At 54.5% G+C, this 17,031-nt stretch overlaps 1 protein-coding gene across 9 annotated transcripts in view; it reads right to left on the bottom strand.

The window, feature by feature from the left end:
- Positions 1-17,031, bottom strand: part of PCNT (pericentrin) — a 116,792-nt gene that overhangs the window by 1,231 nt on the left and 98,530 nt on the right. For 8 of the 9 annotated variants that reach the window (XM_073011334.1, XM_073011337.1, XM_073011338.1 and 5 more), the window contains 13 exons: positions 16,407-16,511; positions 15,220-15,393; positions 14,416-14,611; positions 12,942-13,164; positions 12,517-12,667; positions 11,013-11,699; positions 7,119-7,363; positions 6,203-6,305; positions 5,018-5,191; positions 4,276-4,395; positions 3,392-3,621; positions 1,881-1,957; positions 582-720 (listed from right to left, as the gene is read on the bottom strand). In XM_073011334.1, coding sequence (XP_072867435.1) covers positions 582-720; positions 1,881-1,957; positions 3,392-3,621; positions 4,276-4,395; positions 5,018-5,191; positions 6,203-6,305; positions 7,119-7,363; positions 11,013-11,699; positions 12,517-12,667; positions 12,942-13,164; positions 14,416-14,611; positions 15,220-15,393; positions 16,407-16,511 — 2,624 coding nt within the window. The remainder of the gene's footprint in view (positions 1-581; positions 721-1,880; positions 1,958-3,391; positions 3,622-4,275; positions 4,396-5,017; positions 5,192-6,202; positions 6,306-7,118; positions 7,364-11,012; positions 11,700-12,516; positions 12,668-12,941; positions 13,165-14,415; positions 14,612-15,219; positions 15,394-16,406; positions 16,512-17,031) is intronic. The other variant, XM_073011346.1, reaches the window with a different exon arrangement.

Below are 17,031 nucleotides of genomic sequence, written 5' to 3'. Positions count from 1 at the left end.
TGTCAGAGTGCTTTAGCAGCTTCTGTGCAATGTTCCAGAGTTGAGTAAAGATTACTGTATATTACTTTGTTCGCTAAATCTTCGATAATGTATCTATTACCCAACCTGGATTCTGCACCAGGTCTCACCTGCCTTTCCTGATCTTCCCAAACTGTTTGTCAGGGTGATACCTGCCCTGCTCAGTCCTCACCTCAGCCGTCCTTCCTCCTAGCCTTCCACCAGGTCCAGGGAGCATCAGGGGTATCCCTTTTCCCTCCGCCCAGAGCTTCCAAGTATCTTCAGGGCAGGCAACATGCCTTCTTCACCTGGGCACATCCCTCACAAAAGGGGCCCTCGGCCACCATTTACTCTTTCAGTAAAGATCGCAGGACCGGGCTCTGGGGCACCACAGCCACCAGAGAAGCAGGCCCTCCCCCAAAATGGGGCTGGACTTCTAGGCCCTCATGGACTCATGCTGGAGAGTTTCCTGCCTTGCTCTGGGCTGGGCCGAAGCCAGAACTAAAAATGCATTTCTCTGAGGCCCTATGTCGGCTGGAGGGAGAGCCCTGGCAGGAGACAGGGCCTGAAGGCGTCACACTGACCTTCCCCCAATGTGTGGGGAGGCTGCTGCTGCCAGTCCGTGGCCTCTGGCGGGGTCCCTGGTGTGGCCTGAGGGCACATCCCGGGTTGGGGGGGACTCTCTGGTTCTGGGTGGAGACTGCGGCCGTCGTACTCGGGGCCCTTCCCCAGAATTATTTAACAACAAAGGGATTAGGAAAAGAAATGAATGCATTTTAGTAAAGGCCCATCTATCGAAATTTTAAATGTATAAGCTTTTAAGAGTCTATATGGCAATTTTAAGACATTTTTAAAGTACTCGAGTTACAGTATCTTTTTAAAAGCTCTGGAAGAAACCTGAGCTTTGATTATCCGCATCCGCAGGAGCAGCCCATCTCCGGGGGGGGTCTCAAGACCTGGGTGGGGGTCTCGCCTCTATCAGCTCTGAGGAGCTGGCTCAGGAGGGAGGGGCAGGAACCCTGGAGACCACCAGGTATGACTCAGAAGGGCAAACTTTCCTGATGGCTGAATCAAAGCATTTTAATTTCAAGAAGCAACTATTAAAATGTGGAGTCAACGCTGACATAGCTGCCAGGCACAGTGCTCATGCCTATAGTCCCAGGTACTGGGGAGGCTGACGCAGGAGGATGGTTTGAGCCCAGGAGGTCAAGGCTGCAGTGAGCTGTGACTGTGCCACTGCACTCGAGCCTGGATGATACAGCAAGCCCCTGTCTCTAAAAACAACAACTTGCTAAGGCACTTCCAGGAATGCCCAGTTACGGTGCTGGTCAGCAGTGGCCCAGGCAGCCTAAGCCCCACAGGCCCGGAGCCACAGGTCCATCCCCTGCCACTCTGGGACAAGAGCCCCTGGAAATGCCCTGCTTTGGGGCCAGCTCCTTCAGTGCTAAGTGCAGCCAGCTGTGCTCTCTGCTATGGGGGGCAATGGCACGGCAGAGAACTCCTGAGACAAAGATGTGAGTGAGCAGAAATAAGCATGATGCTCTACAAGGAAAGAGACATGAAGTAAGTTTCAGTTGATTTGGGGAATAAAAAAGACCATTTTGCTAAACACTATTAAAGAATCAATATATTGAGCATCTCAGCATTTCCCATCACCATACGCCCCTGTGAACTGTGCTCATAGCTAACGTAAGCTCTGACCTCCCTGTGCTGGGCGCACCCTCCCTCTGAACGACTGCCCTGACGGAATTCACGGATTTTCTTACTGTGCTTTATTACATCCCCATCAACACTGAAAAATGACCCAAAAGTGAATGAAAAAGCTACAAACAGTAGGAAGAAAAGTTTGTGAGTCCGGCGGCCAACGGCAGCGGGAGTCCCACCTGGGCGAGGGACTTTGCCTTGTGCCAGAGCTCCTTTCCGATCTACTTCGTGCCATTTCTTAACCAAAAAACGTAATCTACAAAAAAAGGAGACAAGACACACTTAAAAGTATGGCAAAACAGGAAGGGAAAGAGCAATGAAAACCCCACTGTGATCAAACAAGCAGAATGGGGGCCTTGCCGCCCACCGGGACCAGGACGTCAAGGTTGGCCAGTCTGTTGACTTGGGCCCTGCACGCCCGGTGCACACATCCAAAGTGCTTGCAGGGCTGCTGGCGGCAGAGACCTTCCCACGCCCGACCACCTGACGAAGCCTCACTGCAGCCCCACCATGGACCATCCGGCTCCCCAGACACCCGCCGTGGCCCAGCTCAGGACGACTCCAGTTCAAAGTCAGCAGACACACCAGTGACTAGGAAACACACACTGCTCTGGCCTGGTGTGCAGGACCTTCGCGTCTTCATCCTGTCACAGATGCCAACGGACAGGCTCAGCACATGGAGACCCCAGCCCTCACAGGAGTCCATGAGATGGTAAGCACGCAGGGTGCAGGTGACGAGGGCACGCAGGTCAGGGTGCACGGCCCCAGACGTCCTGCTAGGATGGCCTTTGGGACAAGCATCATGCCTGCAGCTTCCCTCCTCTGAGGCACAGCAGACACTGCCGATTCCTCCATGAGACCCGTGAAGGCCCCTTGGTGGCAGCTACCCTAGGCAGTGCTCTCACAGGCACACAGAGACTGCTCCTGTCTGGGACACTGCTGCCTTCCAATGATCCCTCCTGGACAGGAAGACCCTGGAGGCAGGATTTGGGTCCGCTTACCTCCCCCATCTAGTGCCTAAAATGCTTCTTCAGGCATGGTGTTCTCCCCACGAACACAGGATGGACAGATGGGTGGATGAAAGGATGGAGAGTGAAGGCCTACGGTTAGGGGAGCTCAGAGCCGAGGAGACAAAAGTGCCCCAGGACCAGAGAAGCTGAGAGCACAGCACCCCAGGAGGCCTCGCCTGCACCCCACTTCAGCCCAGCCCGCAGCTGCGATGACTGGACTTCTTGGTGCCTGGTCTCTGAAAGGAACAGGACTCCCAGCTACTCTCTGCTGCTCTGCTGCTCCAGACAGGCCTGTGTGTGGCCTTAGGGAACACCGTGGCGTCAGGGAGCAGGCACAGCCACACAGCGTTTAGGCGGAAAAGCCGTTTTCGAAATTCAGCACATTCTAAAACTATGAAATTGAAAAAACTTTGTGGCACGAAACCCAGTAAAAGTCAAGATGTTCCTCTGTAATACAAAGGTGCCCTTAAATCTTTAGTTTCAGAAGGTGACAGCTTCATACACATGACTTCTTGAAGACGTTCATCATCTGTATTTTCTCTAAGGCCTCAAATGCCATTCATATTTAAAGAGAGAATATTACAGAGTTTCAAGGAATAAAATCACCAAAAAACCATGCAGTGTGCTGCCCATTCACGGGGACAGACACGGACGTGCGGATTGGATGTCACGGCATTTACCTCAATACGGCAATAACCACCCTGACGGCCGTGCGGAACCGTGTGAAAGGGCGAGATGTGGTTTTCCGCTCTGCTTTGGAAGGAAATACCCCCAAATGGGCAATCATGGAGAGTGTTTCTTGTTCAGAATCCTGGAATCCACCAATCAACAGCAAAAGATACTTCTTTTGATAAATCAGAGCTTTTCTAAAGCTCTCTGCTCTCAAATAATGTAGGTACAATTTTTCCATCTAAAAGGAAAAAAACAGATTTTACCATAGGAAACGACGCCTGTCTTGCTGACAAAGCACATTTACACCATCGCTCTCTCCAAAGAGCCAGATTGTTTTTTCTCAGCAAATCATCACAGAGGCCATCGGCCTTGCAACAGTATCTGTGGCCAGAAACAACGTTGCTGTTCTGTTCAAAGACCAATTTGTGTTTGTCAGACAAGATCTAGAACCACAAGCTTCTCTCCACAGCATCATCGAATGAGCCCCTATGAAGGCTTCTTGAATTTAACCTCTTAGGTCAGGTCCAAATGGGGCATGGGATGGACGTCACAGGGTGGGGGCTGTGTGCCACCAGGAGACTGCAGCAGAGCTTGGGCCAAATCCCGGCAAGTCCCTGGGCCAGGCCTCCCTCAGGCTGCAGAGGCTGCCATTTGCTGACTTGGTCAAAGCCTTCCACGTTCCACAATTAACAGGCATAGAAACTCAGTACGTGTGCACAACTAAACCAAAATTCAAGCTGCAGTTTATTCTGTGAACTTCCTTTCCTTTAGTGATGTGATTGCTACACCCGGCAGACGAGAACCTTGTGGTCCCCAAAATACTTTGCCTGCAATTTACAAACCCAGGACTTAAAAAAGCACCAAAGTTCTATACTCATGGCACTGTTCCTACCTTGACGTTGCTGGGGTGTGCTTCCTCGCTGGCAGCCGGTGGAAGCCGGCCAGGGTCTGGGCGCCTCAGGGAACTCTGTGGAGCCGTTTCGTCTGGCTTCCAAGCAGCCCTTTCCGACTTCTGTAAGGAAGCACAGCCCACACTGTCTACAGAGCTGCTCGTCAACAAGAGCATCTTAGAAAAGCAGCCGGGGGCAGGTTAGGGAGAATGCCGTGTGCAGGGAGGCCAGACTGACCACACCACGCCTGGGCCCTCCTCATCTTCAGCACCCCCTCAGCAGGGCCTAGGTTACGCCGTGCTGTGATCAGTCAAAGAATTAACATGGAGTAATTACGACATGCCACTTGCTGAAGTATGACTGCAAAAAAGGTACATTTTAGTAGAAACAGAAAACTAATTATTTGTAAAATCACCCCAAATTCAAAGCTTTAAGCCTTAAACACTCTCATATTCTCTGGTCCCAGAAATGCCAGCCACTGATAACTACAAACACAGTCAGCTCTCGACAGCTGTGGGTTCCGCATCCATGGATTCAACCAACTGTGGGTGAAAAATATTCAGAAAAAAAGATGTGTCTGCACCAAACATATACACTTCTTTTCTTGCCCCTACACCCTAAACAACACAGGATAACAACTATTCACAACAACTATTTACATGGCCTGGCCTCTTGTGGGGTGGAGCTGCTCTGGACCATGGCGGGTTAGGCTGAGGCAGGTGAGAGTTAAGCGCAGACACCTACGCTCGGGCTGCAGCCTTTCTGCAGATGGTGCTTCAGCATCTTCTCAAGCTTAGACACGGCCCTGCTCAGCTCCAGCTTCTCCCGGGTCACCGTGCTGAGGGCTTTCGTGAGAGAAACATTGTCTTTCAGCAGGACGTCCACAAACTGGAGTTGCAGCTCTGCTGCCATTTTTTTCTTGGAGAAAAAAAAATAAATTTGTAAGAATTTGTTGTTAAAGGGCATGCACATTATTTGTGTTTTTTTGTCAACAGTTATTTCTAGGGATTGCAATTCATGTGTCTGGGGTTCAATAAGAAGCTTGTGGGGCTGGCAGAAAATTGTAGAAGTCATAGAATCATAGACTTTGCACAAAGCTGGCTTGTATGAACAATGCAGGCCTGTCACAAAGCATAGCCCGTTTCTCACAGCACTGTAATTGACAGGTGGCTGGATCGTTGTTAGTTCATCCCAAGGGGGCGGATGTGAAGGTTTCTTACTTCTCCCATCAAAAGGACGTTCAGCCTACGGAGGGTGGGCACACTGGAAGGTCACCAGGGCCCAACGCAGGGGCAGGGTGCACACCACCCACGACGATGCTCGGCTGGCGGGGCTGGAGGGTAAGTGGTGCAGCTCCCCTGCACCTCACATGCGTGGGTTCCACGAAAAAAGTCATGATTTCATAAACGCCAGAGAACCCGCATCAGGAACTGATACCAGCAGCCAGATTCCCACCTCCTTCAGAGGCAGCTTACGGTGAGCTCAGACTTTCCAAGGAGGACTTGGGTTTTTGTTTCTAGCAAAGGCCATCAACACAAACACAAAGCCAGCAGGCAGGGCCAGGTGGAGGTGAACATCAGCCCAGCACCGGAGCAGAACCACAGCCCCTCCTGACTGCAGTCGGCGGTGTGTTCAGGTCATGCACAGTGAGCAGCACTGGGGGGCGTCCACACAGTCACGCGCATTCCATGGGCAGCAGGGCTCAGCCCCCGAAGACCACACAAGTGCCCCAGGACATGGAGGACATCCGTCCCCACTCGGCCCACAGGGTCAACCCCACCCACTCACCCAGATAGCAACCATGAATTTAGAGAAGACAGCAAGGGAGGAAGAACAACTGGGCAGCATGAAAAAGAAACCACAAAGCTGCCGAGAGGGCCCCTCTGGGGGAGGAGCCGGGGCAGGGACCTGGGGGCGCTCACCCCTTACCTGGGAGGAGGTGGGCCTGCTCAAGTCAGACTTCAGCTCCTCCAACGTGTGCAGTAACGACACCACTGCTTTCTCATTGGATGATGTCCAGTCGTTAACTGTCCTGTAAAAATAAATGGGCACCTAAAGGTTCATATGCACCCCAAGTGACCATTATCCAAAACTAAACAAGAACTCTTGGCTCAAGAGAAACAAGGAGAAGACAGGTTCCTGAAGAGCCTGTGTGTCAATCACTTCATCCATGAGGCAGAGCCAGAGGCCCGGGGGGAACAGGCCTGTGGGTGGACGCTTCTGCAGAGCTCAGAAACCTCCAGCCGGGAGACTCGCCACTGAGTACGGGAAGCCGCCGCCTGCCAGGCCCCGCGGATTTTCTCTGGAATGAATGATTTAAAATGCTGTCCTAAGGGAAATCATGCTGCTCTATACATTAAGTCCAAGTATAGAAAGGAGAACTGTGTTTGCTGAGTTTCTGTGTATAGGGAAAAAGATGAACATTAGCATTACTCTTTCTGCCCATATGAAATATCACGATCGTCATCCTGGGTGTGAGTGGCCTTGAGTGACACTGGGCAGCGCCAGCCGGGGGGGGGGGGGGGGGCACAGGAGGCTCCAAACCCGACCTTGTGGGTTGTGAGCAACTGCACAGTGTAAAGAGAACCAAGCCAACCCTCAAAGAAACATGGACGCCCCACACCAGGCGTAGTTTGAATCACAGAATTTTTTCTCTAACGTTAGAATATGAACATGCCATCCTGCCCATCTGGAATGCCTCAGGAAAGTCCCAGGAAGAGGACTACAGCGTTAAGTATAAAGAAGCAGGGGCCTCACACCAGACGCACCCAAGCCCTCGGGAGGGGTCTCTGACAGAGGCGTGGCTGCAAGGGACCAGCAAGCTCCAAGTGGCGCAGGTGCACACCTGTCGATGGCCTGGCTGGCGAAGCTGGTGAGAAGCCCGGCAGCACAGAGGAGCCGCTGCCTCATCGCCTCCAGCTCTCGTTGCTGTTCTCGGAGGTGGTCCACATCCAAGCCAGCAGCCCTGCGGGCAGAACCCAGGTGGAGGCGGCTGCCAGACACCTCATCCTTCGACTCCAGGTCTCTCACCGTCTGCTGAAGCTGCTTGATCTTATGCAAGTCACGCTGACGCTGCAGTTCTAATTCTCGCTGTTGTTAGCAGAAAAAAGAGAGAAGACGTTCACGTCAGCGTCCAAAAACAAAACTGCTGGCCGGGCGCAGTGGCTCACACCTGTAATCCCAGCACTTTGGGAGGCCGAGGCGGGCGGATCACGAGGTCAGGAGATCGAGACCATCCTGGCTAACACAGTGAAACCCTATCTCTACTAAAAATACAAAAAATTAGCTGGGCGTGGCGGTGGGCACCTGTAGTCCCAGCTACTTGGGAGGCTGAGGCAGGAGAATGGCGTGAACCCGGGAGGCGGAACTTGCAGTGAGCCAAGATCGCACCACTGCACTCCAGCCTGGGCGACAGAGCGAGACTCCATCTCAAAAAAAAAAAAAAACTGCCGGCGGGGCGTGGGGGCTCATGCCTGTAATCCCAGCACTTTGGGAGGCTGTGGCGAGTAGATCACCTGAGGTCAGGAGTTTGAGACCAGGCTGGCCAACATGGGGAAACTCCATCTCTACTAAAAATATAAAAATTAGCCAGGCGTGGTGGCGTGCACCTGTAAACCCAGCTACTCGGGAGGCTGAGGCAGGAGAATCGCTTGAACCTGGAAGGTAGAGGTTACAGTGAGCTGAGATTGTACCACTGCACTCCAGCCTGGCAACAGAGTGAGACTCCGTCTCAAAAAAAAAAAAAAACACACACAGCCGCGTTACAGGGGAGGCCCCTCACAGGCCAGAAACAGGCCCTCGGGCAGGCGGCCTCTGTGGTCCTGCACCGGGACCCACGGCCTAATGCACTGCACACCCTCATGCTGTGCTGCTCTGTGTGCCTCCAGCACGGAGGCAGCTGAATCACGCCCCAGAGTGACTCAGTGCTAAGCGTTTTCACTGTAGTTTTTAAAACTATCAGGCTTTCCTCAGGCCCAGGGCAAGCACGCGGGGTCCAAAGGAGAGGAGCCTGAGAAGCTGAACCAGACAGGATGACGCTTCCCGGTCCCCTGGCCCCAAACATGCCCACGTCCAGACGTTCAGACCAACACAGACACGGACAGGCACATTTGTGCATGTGAACGTGCACACATGCATGAGCCTGAGTGCAGCGCTGGGGCTGAGCCTGGGTGGCCATGTGGGCCTGGGCTCCTAAGCCAGACCTCAAGGAGCAGCAGCCTTCCCTTCTGCAGGATGGAGGCACGGGCCATGTCCGGTGCCCAGGAGAAGCATGTCAGCAAGCGCCTGAGCCCCTGCCCAGAGCACAACTCCCGCCAGCCACAGGAGAGAAGATCTATTGCACGATGGGGCAAGGAGGGATGAAGCAGCCTTGGAAGGGCCTGGGATTCCCAGTAGCACCACTGGGGCTTCCTTGTGACAAAATAAAGACAGACCCGGCGGGAAGAGGCCCCAGATGCACACACAGAGGCGGTCGCCGTGTCAGGGAGGGAACCCCAGCACGGAGCTGAGGCCACCCCAGCCCAGAGGACCCACAGCGGAGCCTGCGCTGTGTGTCACCAGCGTCCCTGCCACCGCGGTGACCAGGATGCAGCTCAAGACTCAACCCTCCTGACAGCGCCTCACTCGACAGTCGGGCCTCTTAAACGGGAATGATTCTCTTTTCTATTTTCTAGTAAGGAAAGTAAGATACAGAGGAACTAATGAGATTATATCATTTAGAAAAGATGAATTGTCTCTGGCATGCCGCTATCTTGGGAGGCTTCCACGGCTACAGCTAGAGAAGGATTCTATAATCCAGATCAAATTCACTATCCTCAGTAAAAATCACTCTGGAGGCCGGGCATGGTGGCTCACGCCTGTAATCCCAGAACTTTGGCAGGCTGAGGTGGGCGGATCGCGAGGTCAGGAGTTCAAGACCAGCCTGAGCAACATGGGGAAACCCCATCTCTACTAAAAATACAAAAATTAGCAGGGTGTGGCGGCGGGTCCCTGTAATCCCAGCTACTCAGGAGGCTGAGGCAGGAGAATCACTTGAACTTGGGAGGTGGAGGTTGCAGTGAGCCGAGATCATGCCATTGCACTCCAGCCTGGAAGACAGAGCAAGACACTGCCTCAAGAAAAACAAACAAACAAACAAAAAAAACCCACAAATACTCTGGAAGGGCCACCTCACTCAAAATACAGGTCAAGGTGCATCCTAAAGGCAAGTTACCAATGCAACTTAGAAAACATTTTCTAAGCACTCGTGTTACTATTCTTTTTAATAAATAATCAAAATCAAATTAAAAGTTTTGGCTGGAAACTTCAGGCATGGTTTCAGAAAGTTCTCAAAAAGTAAAGACTCCTTTGAGCATTTCATGAAAGGTAGAGCCCTTGCCCAGGAGAAAGGCAAACACACACACGCCATCTCACCCTCAGCCGGGGTCCTGTGGAGACGCCCCTGCCACGCTCAGCCGCACTGTCTGCAGCACCAAACCACCTCCCTGCTCTCCGCACTGTCTGCAGCACCAAACCACCTCTCTGCTCTCCAAGGCTTCTGGACATAAAAAACTACGACTACTCCGAAGAGTTTCTTTTTATTTGAGATGGAGTCTTCTCTTGTTGCCCAGGCTGGAGTGCAGTGGCGCAATCCCAGCTCACTGCAACCTCCACCTTTCGGATTTAAGCAATTCTCCTGCCTCAGCCTCCCGAATAGTGGGGATTACAGGTACACACTATCATGCCTAGCTAATTTTTTGTATTTTTAGTAGAAATAGACTTCTGCCATGTTGGCCAGGCTGGTCTCGAACTCCTGACCTCAAGTAATCTGCCCCAAAGTGCTGGGATTACAGGCATGGGCCACCGCGCCCAGCCTGCTCTCATCACTTCTATTCAACATTGTTGAGTTTGTGCCACTGCAATCCAGCCTGAGTGACAGAATGACTCTCGGTCTCAAAAAATAAGTAAATAAATTTAACAAAAGTATAAAACTCCTATTTTGAAAGCAATGAAACACTACTGAAATAAACTAAAGAAGACCTAAGTAAACAGCTGAGTGCGGTAGCTCACGCCTGTAATCCCAGCAGTTTGAGAGGCCGGGGTGGGCGGATCACCCAAGGTTAGCAGTTTGAGACCAGCCTGGCCAACATGGAAAACCCTGTCTCTGCTAAAAATCCAAAAATTAGCCAGGCGTGGTGGTGTGTGCCTGCAGTCCCAGTGACATGGGAGGCTGAGGCAGAAGAATCGCTTGAACCCAGGAGGTGGCGATTGCAGTGAGCTGAGATCACACCAGTGCACTCCAGCCTGGGTGACAGAGCCAGACCCCATCTCAAAAAAAAAAAAACTAATTAAATGGAGAGACACATTCTGTAATCCTGGATCAGAAGACCTCATACTGTCCAGATGTCAATATTAATCCAGAGCAATTAGCTCATTTAATGCAGTCCCTAAGAAAATCCCAATGGCAGGTTCTGCAGAAATACAAACACCAATCCTCAAACTCCTGTGGAATAGCAAGAAGCCCCACAGAGCTGAAACGATCTTGAAAGAAAAGAACAAAGTTGGCGGAATCACTTCCTGATTCCAATACTTTCCAGAAAGCTACAGTGACAGCAGTGTGGTGCCAGCGTCGGGGCACACAGGCCAGGGCAGACCAGATCAGAGGGCCAGACATCCACCTCACGTCCCCGACGTGCACCATCCTCACTCCAATTGCTTATCGTTTCTAGATGTGGACGCCCCGCCGGCAGGCGGCTCTCACCAGCTTCTCCTTGTCTCTCTGCCACTTCCTCCACCGCTCCGCAGCCGCTGGGCTCTGCCCGGCCTCCGCACTCCTCCTCGCAGCCTTGCGTCCTTCTTGCTCTTTCAACCGTGGGTGTGACTGCTCTAATTCTGCCTGCAACCACGCTGGCTTCTCCCTCTCTCTCTCCAGAGAGCATCTCAGCTCTCGTTTTTGGGTGTGCAGGGCTTCCACCGTCGACTTCAGGGTGGCACTTACCTCCTTCTCTCTCCTGAGCGCCTCACAGTGCTCCTGAGCCTCAGCTTCAAGCTGCTGCTGAGAACGCAGGGCTTGCTGCTGCACCTTTTCAAGCATCGCCTGCAAGTCCGCCACCCGGGACTTCTCGTCCTTCAGCTTCCGCAGCAGAGCATGATGGGCCTGTGTGTCCTGGTGCACACAAGCCTCCTGTGTCCTCTGGCTCAGCTGCTCAGTCAGGAGCCGCTCGTGCCGCAAGGCCTCTGACAGCTCCAGGGTGCGGCTCTTCTCAGCCGCAAGGTCCTTCTGGAGCTCGGAGAGCTGGCTCCGCTCCTGAGCCAGCAAAGCCTCGCAGCGTGAGTGCTCGATGCGCAGCTCCTTCTGCAGGTTGTCCTTGGCCGTCTGCTCGTGTTTCAGTGCCACACCGAGTCGACTGCTCTGAGCACGCTGTGTCTCCAGAGACGCCCGCAGCTCCTAGACAGCAAACACACACGATGGAAGACACCGAATCAAGCGGAACAGCGTCTACATGGTTTTCCTGTCCACGTTTGTTTATATACTTTAGCTCAGCAGTTCTACCTTTTGAAATGCACCCTATTAGCCATATGTAGGGATAACATTTTTTTGTTAGTTCATCAAGTAACAAAACACCCTGACTGTGGAGATGATATACTCTTTTTGGAAGTGGTGTTGAGTAGCTGCACATACGCGTCCTGGGTTCAGAGATGTCCCCTGCCCGCCCCCTCTCTAGAAAATCACTCCACCAAAGAGGGTCCTGCCTCCTCTTCAGAAAATCACTCCACCAAAGAGGCTCAGAGATGCACACCCTGCTTGCTATGAACCACCATTTCCATGCTGTTGAAAGTCATAACCCACGGAACTGGCAGAGACTTGCTTGGAAGCCACAGGATGCCTGCTGGGCCTCTGCCATACAAAGCAGAGGGCCCCCACCACCAGCCCGCCTAGTGCACAGACCTCTGAGGCTGCGCTCTGTCTGGATGGCCAGCGAGGAGGCTGTGTCCATCTCCACAGCAAGTGCTCGGGGACAGTGGGGGCTCTCAGCAGGGGTATTGTGCCATCACGGGTCATGGCACAGTATGCCCTGTGGTCACTGCCACTACCCCAAGGTGCAATTTTACCTGAAAACACAGCCCTATCTTGCTACCTCACACTGCTGTCAACTGGGCACACTGCCATGAAGAACAGGAAGGGGAGGAGGAAAGAGGAACATGGCTTCAGGCTTCCAGTGGACTCGGCCCATGCCAGCTGCCTTGCCCCGACGCCTTGTTACCTCCAGGGCCTTGGCACTCTGGCCCTCCCTCTGCAGGTGCCGGAGCTGCTCCTCCTCCAGTTGGCTCTGCAGGGCACGCCCCTTCCCCTGCTCACTCTCCAGCTCCTGAAGCGCGGCCTTCAGCTCGTTCTCCTTACTGCTCAGCATGGATCTGCGTGGAGACGTCACAGAACACTCTGACCACATGGGCGAGAGTGTGCTCCCGGGGGCTGGGAGCTCCAGCAGGGGAGGCAGAGCCCTGCCAGGTCGCACGCATGTGCTTCACCCCCCACCACAGGATTATCAACCCAGGCACAGCAGGGCGCGGTGCCCCTGGGGCTGCCCAACTGCGGCCCACCAGAGGTTGTTTCCCTTCATCGTCAAGAAAACCGTGGCCACAACGGCAAGACTCCCACCAGTGTCCAGGGAAGGTGGATCAGGCGCACCTCAGCTGGAGGACCTCCTGCTGCACCTCGCAGAGGGACCGGGACAGCCGTTCATTCTCCTGCCTGCTCTCACAGAGCTCAGACTTCAAATCTCGCACCACACTCTGCTCCGCCGCCAGGAGCTTCTGCACGCCGTTTGCTTTCTCTTGCTCTTCACTCAGCGTCTTCTGCAAGTCGCCAGCGATGCACTTCTCCTGCTCTACTTTATAGACCAGCAGTTCAACTGAGAAAGACGAAAGAACAGAAACACAGGACCCCATGAGCTCCCCGTGCTGCACAAGTGACATCTGGTTAGAGACAGACTTACAGGGACGTGGGGTTTATCTGCTTCGGGAAGAAAGGAGGTTCTGTGGACTAGAAGCTTTCATTGCGGGTGGAACCAGGATGCTCCATTCTGCCCTCTGGGCCCATTTCCTTCCGGGGCCCACCCTCCTGGCCGGGAGCACACAGAGTCCAGGAGTGATGTAGCCCTGGAGCCGTCCTAAAACGCCACCCCCACTCACACCCTAAACTGCCTCCAACAGAGGAACTCCAGGCCAGGTAGCTTTACTGGAAAATTCTCCCAAAGTTTAAGGAAGAAAGAAACACCAATTCCACACAACGGAGGGCGGAGGGCTGCTTCCCAAATACTCCCACACCCCGTGGCACTGGCACTACCCAGCACCAAGACCAAAAGGCACAAAAGAAAACAGACCAGTGCCCCTCACGAGCACTGGACAGTGCCAGCCCCCCACCCCCATACCCCTCACGAGCGCTCGGACAGTGCCAGCCCATCCCCCGCCCCCACGCCCCTCACGAGCAGTCAGACAGCGCCGCCCCCGACGCCGTGCCCCTCATGAGCGCTCGGACAGTGCCAGCCCCAGCTCCAGAGAGCACAAAGGGCACAGGTGCTGGGACAAGGGCATGGGCTGAACTGCAAGGCCGTTCCCCTTGACAGAATCCAAGACTAGGAACAGAGGGCGCTTCCCCGAGCTGACCAAGGGCGCCTGACCCCACATGCAAGGGTACGAGACCAGCTCCTGTCCCTAAAACTAAAAGCAGGGAAAGGCGTCTGCCCACACAGCACACGACAGAATGTGGGCAGGAAATGAAGAATCAATCGTTACTTACGCACAGATGACGTGAGCGTCTACATAAAACTCCCGAAGAAGCTACATTAAATGTAGAAACCTAAAAGACATCCCTGAACTCTAGCTCGAGCTCCCAAGAATCTGCCAGCACTCAGAGCCCAACCCAGGCTCCTCTTGCCCACACCAGGCCCAGCAGTGAGGCCTCTGTGCTGGCCCCACTGGGTGCTGCCTGTCTCCAGGGTCCTTTCTGCTCAGTTCTATCAGCTGACAACCATGGCAACACTCAGGGGCTTGACCAGATGACGCCCTGTCACCACCCTCTGCTCCCAAGGCCACACAGGTGAGCGTCAGGTGGGCAGGTGCAGAGGCCGGGCCCCACAGGCAGCGTCGACAGGGGCACCCACCCTGCCTGCGCAGCTGGTGCTCCTGCTGGCTCCCACGCGCCTCCGCGCTGGTCAGGGCCGTGCGCAAGTGCTGCAGCTTCTCCTGGTTCTGCAGGTGCGCCATGCGCAGCTGGGCGCGTAGAGCTTGGATCTCGGACAGCAGGCTGCTCCGGTCCGGCAGGCGAAGCTGCTCCAGGGACTTTTCCTGCAGGTCTCCCTGGGGGCAGAACGGGAAAGGCAGCCTGAGCACCAGGCGGCCACCCCATACCCCGGCCGTCCCTGCGGCCTGCCCTCTAACCCCGCTCCACCAGGGCAAGCCTACTGAGTCTGGGGTGGGTGCACAGTAGCTCCTGGGCCTCAGCTCTGGGGCCTGCAGGCGTCAGGGCTGGGCTGCGCTACCCTGCGTGAGGCCTGCAAGCCAGTTACTCTCCACACTAGGTCTCCTCATGTGTACGCTGGCGGGGACAGGATTTACAGTGCCCCCATGGCACCAGCGCCAGCGCCACCCAGCCCTGCAAACAGCATCTCTCAACCCAGGAGGGGCGACTTGGAACAGAGAACGTTTCTTTAGCCGCTTATCTCAGAAGAGAGTGAGGCCGTGCATCACGTGCGTCACGAGCACACCGTCCTGCTACAGCTGCGGGTGGAAAAGTGCAGCTTCCTGCATGAACTGAGTGTGAACGCCTGGGTGAGCCACAGCCACATTCCAGCAGTCAAGAGAAACACGCAAACCGAAATTCACACACAAAACAGTCTGTGTCACCCTCTCTGCCGGGGCTGGACCCCTGGGGTAAACTAAGGCCTGGTGGCAGAGCTGATACTCACCTGCTCACTGATGACCTTCTCCAGCCTTTCAAGCGGGAAGCTGTGACCCCCCAGATCTGAGCCACTGAGTCGGGGCTGCAGCTCAATCCCCTGTATCTCCTGCTCTTTTTCAAATGCCTCCTGCACAACCTGCAGAAGCTCCCCTCTCCAATCAGGGCACATGGTGGGCACGTCCTAAAGGATGAAGGAAGAAATGTGGCCTCCTCACAAATGCACCTGCATGCTTGTGCCCCAAAGTTTGCAGTGTGACTACGTTTGGAGATGGGGCCTGCAGGAGGTGATTCAGGGTAAATGAGGCCTCGTAAGAAGAGGAAGAGACACCAGAGCTCACTCGCTGTCTCCATCATGAGAGGACACAGCACGGAGGCACTGTCTGCAAACCAGGAAGGGCACCCACACCAGAACCCAACACTGTGGGCACCCTGATGCCACAACAGGCGAAATCAATGTCTGCTGTTTAAGCCCCTGGTCTGGGGTGTTCAGTGGTGGCAGATGAGCAGACTGGCAGCCGTTCAAACAGAAATGACCCTGACCGAAGAGAAGACACACACTGAGTGGCAGGAGGAGAGGCCCTGGGGGACAAGTGCTGGAATGGGCCGAGTCCGCAGGCCCAAAAGTCCTGAGCCCTTCTGCCCCACACACACCTCCACGTCCTACAGGGAACCTGCCCCCAGAGCCTGCGCCAGCTGTGGGAGACCAGGAGGCCTCCCCAGGGTTCTTGGACCTCAGTCTGTCTTTTTGGCCATGCTAAAGAAATCCTAGGCCAGGCATGGTGGCTCACACCTGTAATCCCATCACTTTGAGAGGCCAAGGCGGGTGGATCACGAGGTCAGGAGTTCAAGACCAGCCTGGCCAAGATGGTGAAACCCCATCTCTACTAAAAATACAAAAACTAGCTGGGCGTGGTTGTGTGTGTCTGTAATCCCAGCTACTGGGGAGGCTGAGGCAGAGACCCGCTTGACTTGGGAAGGTGGAGGTTGCAGTGAGCCGAGATTATGCCATTGCACTCCAGCCTGGGAGAGAGAGAGCGAGACTCCGTCTCAAAAAAAAAAGAAAAAAAATCCTAGTCTTCATGTGGCCCTAAGGATGCGGCTGTTACTGCAAGCTCCTTAAATCCTTTGGAAAAGAAGTGTGTGAGGTGCAAAACAAAACTGCATCTTTCCCCCATAGAGCAAGTCTTCCTGTACCTTGTCTCCCTTCCGGGGTGGGTGTGGCTCGCCAGTCAGGGGTGCAAGGCCTTCTGACAGTGCCAGGATCTGGTGGCTCTCGTCACACACCATCTGCAGCAAAGCCTGTGGTGGGAAAGTGTGTCAGGAGGAGAGAGTCGCCTGCCACCCCACACAGCCACGCTCTACATCACCTGCGGCCCTGAGCTGCAGTCAGGGCTCCGTGAAGGGCGGGCAGCTGTGGAGAGGGAGGGCATCACCTCGGTTTTGTATAGGCAGCACCCACTTCTCAAGCTACAAGGTTTTCAAGCCCACCTCCCCCGACCTTCAGAGAGACCACACAGAAGCCAGGCTTGGAGTGAATTTCTCTATTAGCTGCTCCAAAGGTGGCCCTGCCACTTCCTCCACTCCACCTGCTCCCTGACTGGGACACCGTCCCCCATCTAAGCCTGGACAAAGCTCAGGGCAGAGCTTCAGGCCAATGTCCACAGCAAGGTCACAGACATATCATGCACTCCCTGCCCTCCTGGGATGCTACCAGGAGGCCACACGATGGCCACCCAGGAGGCCTCTATGCATGGTCCGGCCGAGGCCAGTGCCAACCACCAGCGTGGGGTGAAGCTGCCTGTCGGGCATGGGGAGCAGA

The sequence above is a fragment of the Chlorocebus sabaeus genome, chromosome 2, assembly GCF_047675955.1.
Source record: "Chlorocebus sabaeus isolate Y175 chromosome 2, mChlSab1.0.hap1, whole genome shotgun sequence".
NCBI classification, from domain to species: domain Eukaryota; kingdom Metazoa; phylum Chordata; class Mammalia; order Primates; family Cercopithecidae; genus Chlorocebus; species Chlorocebus sabaeus.
The sequence above is the reverse complement of the archived record's forward strand: the minus strand, read 5'-3'. Positions and strand labels throughout refer to the sequence as shown.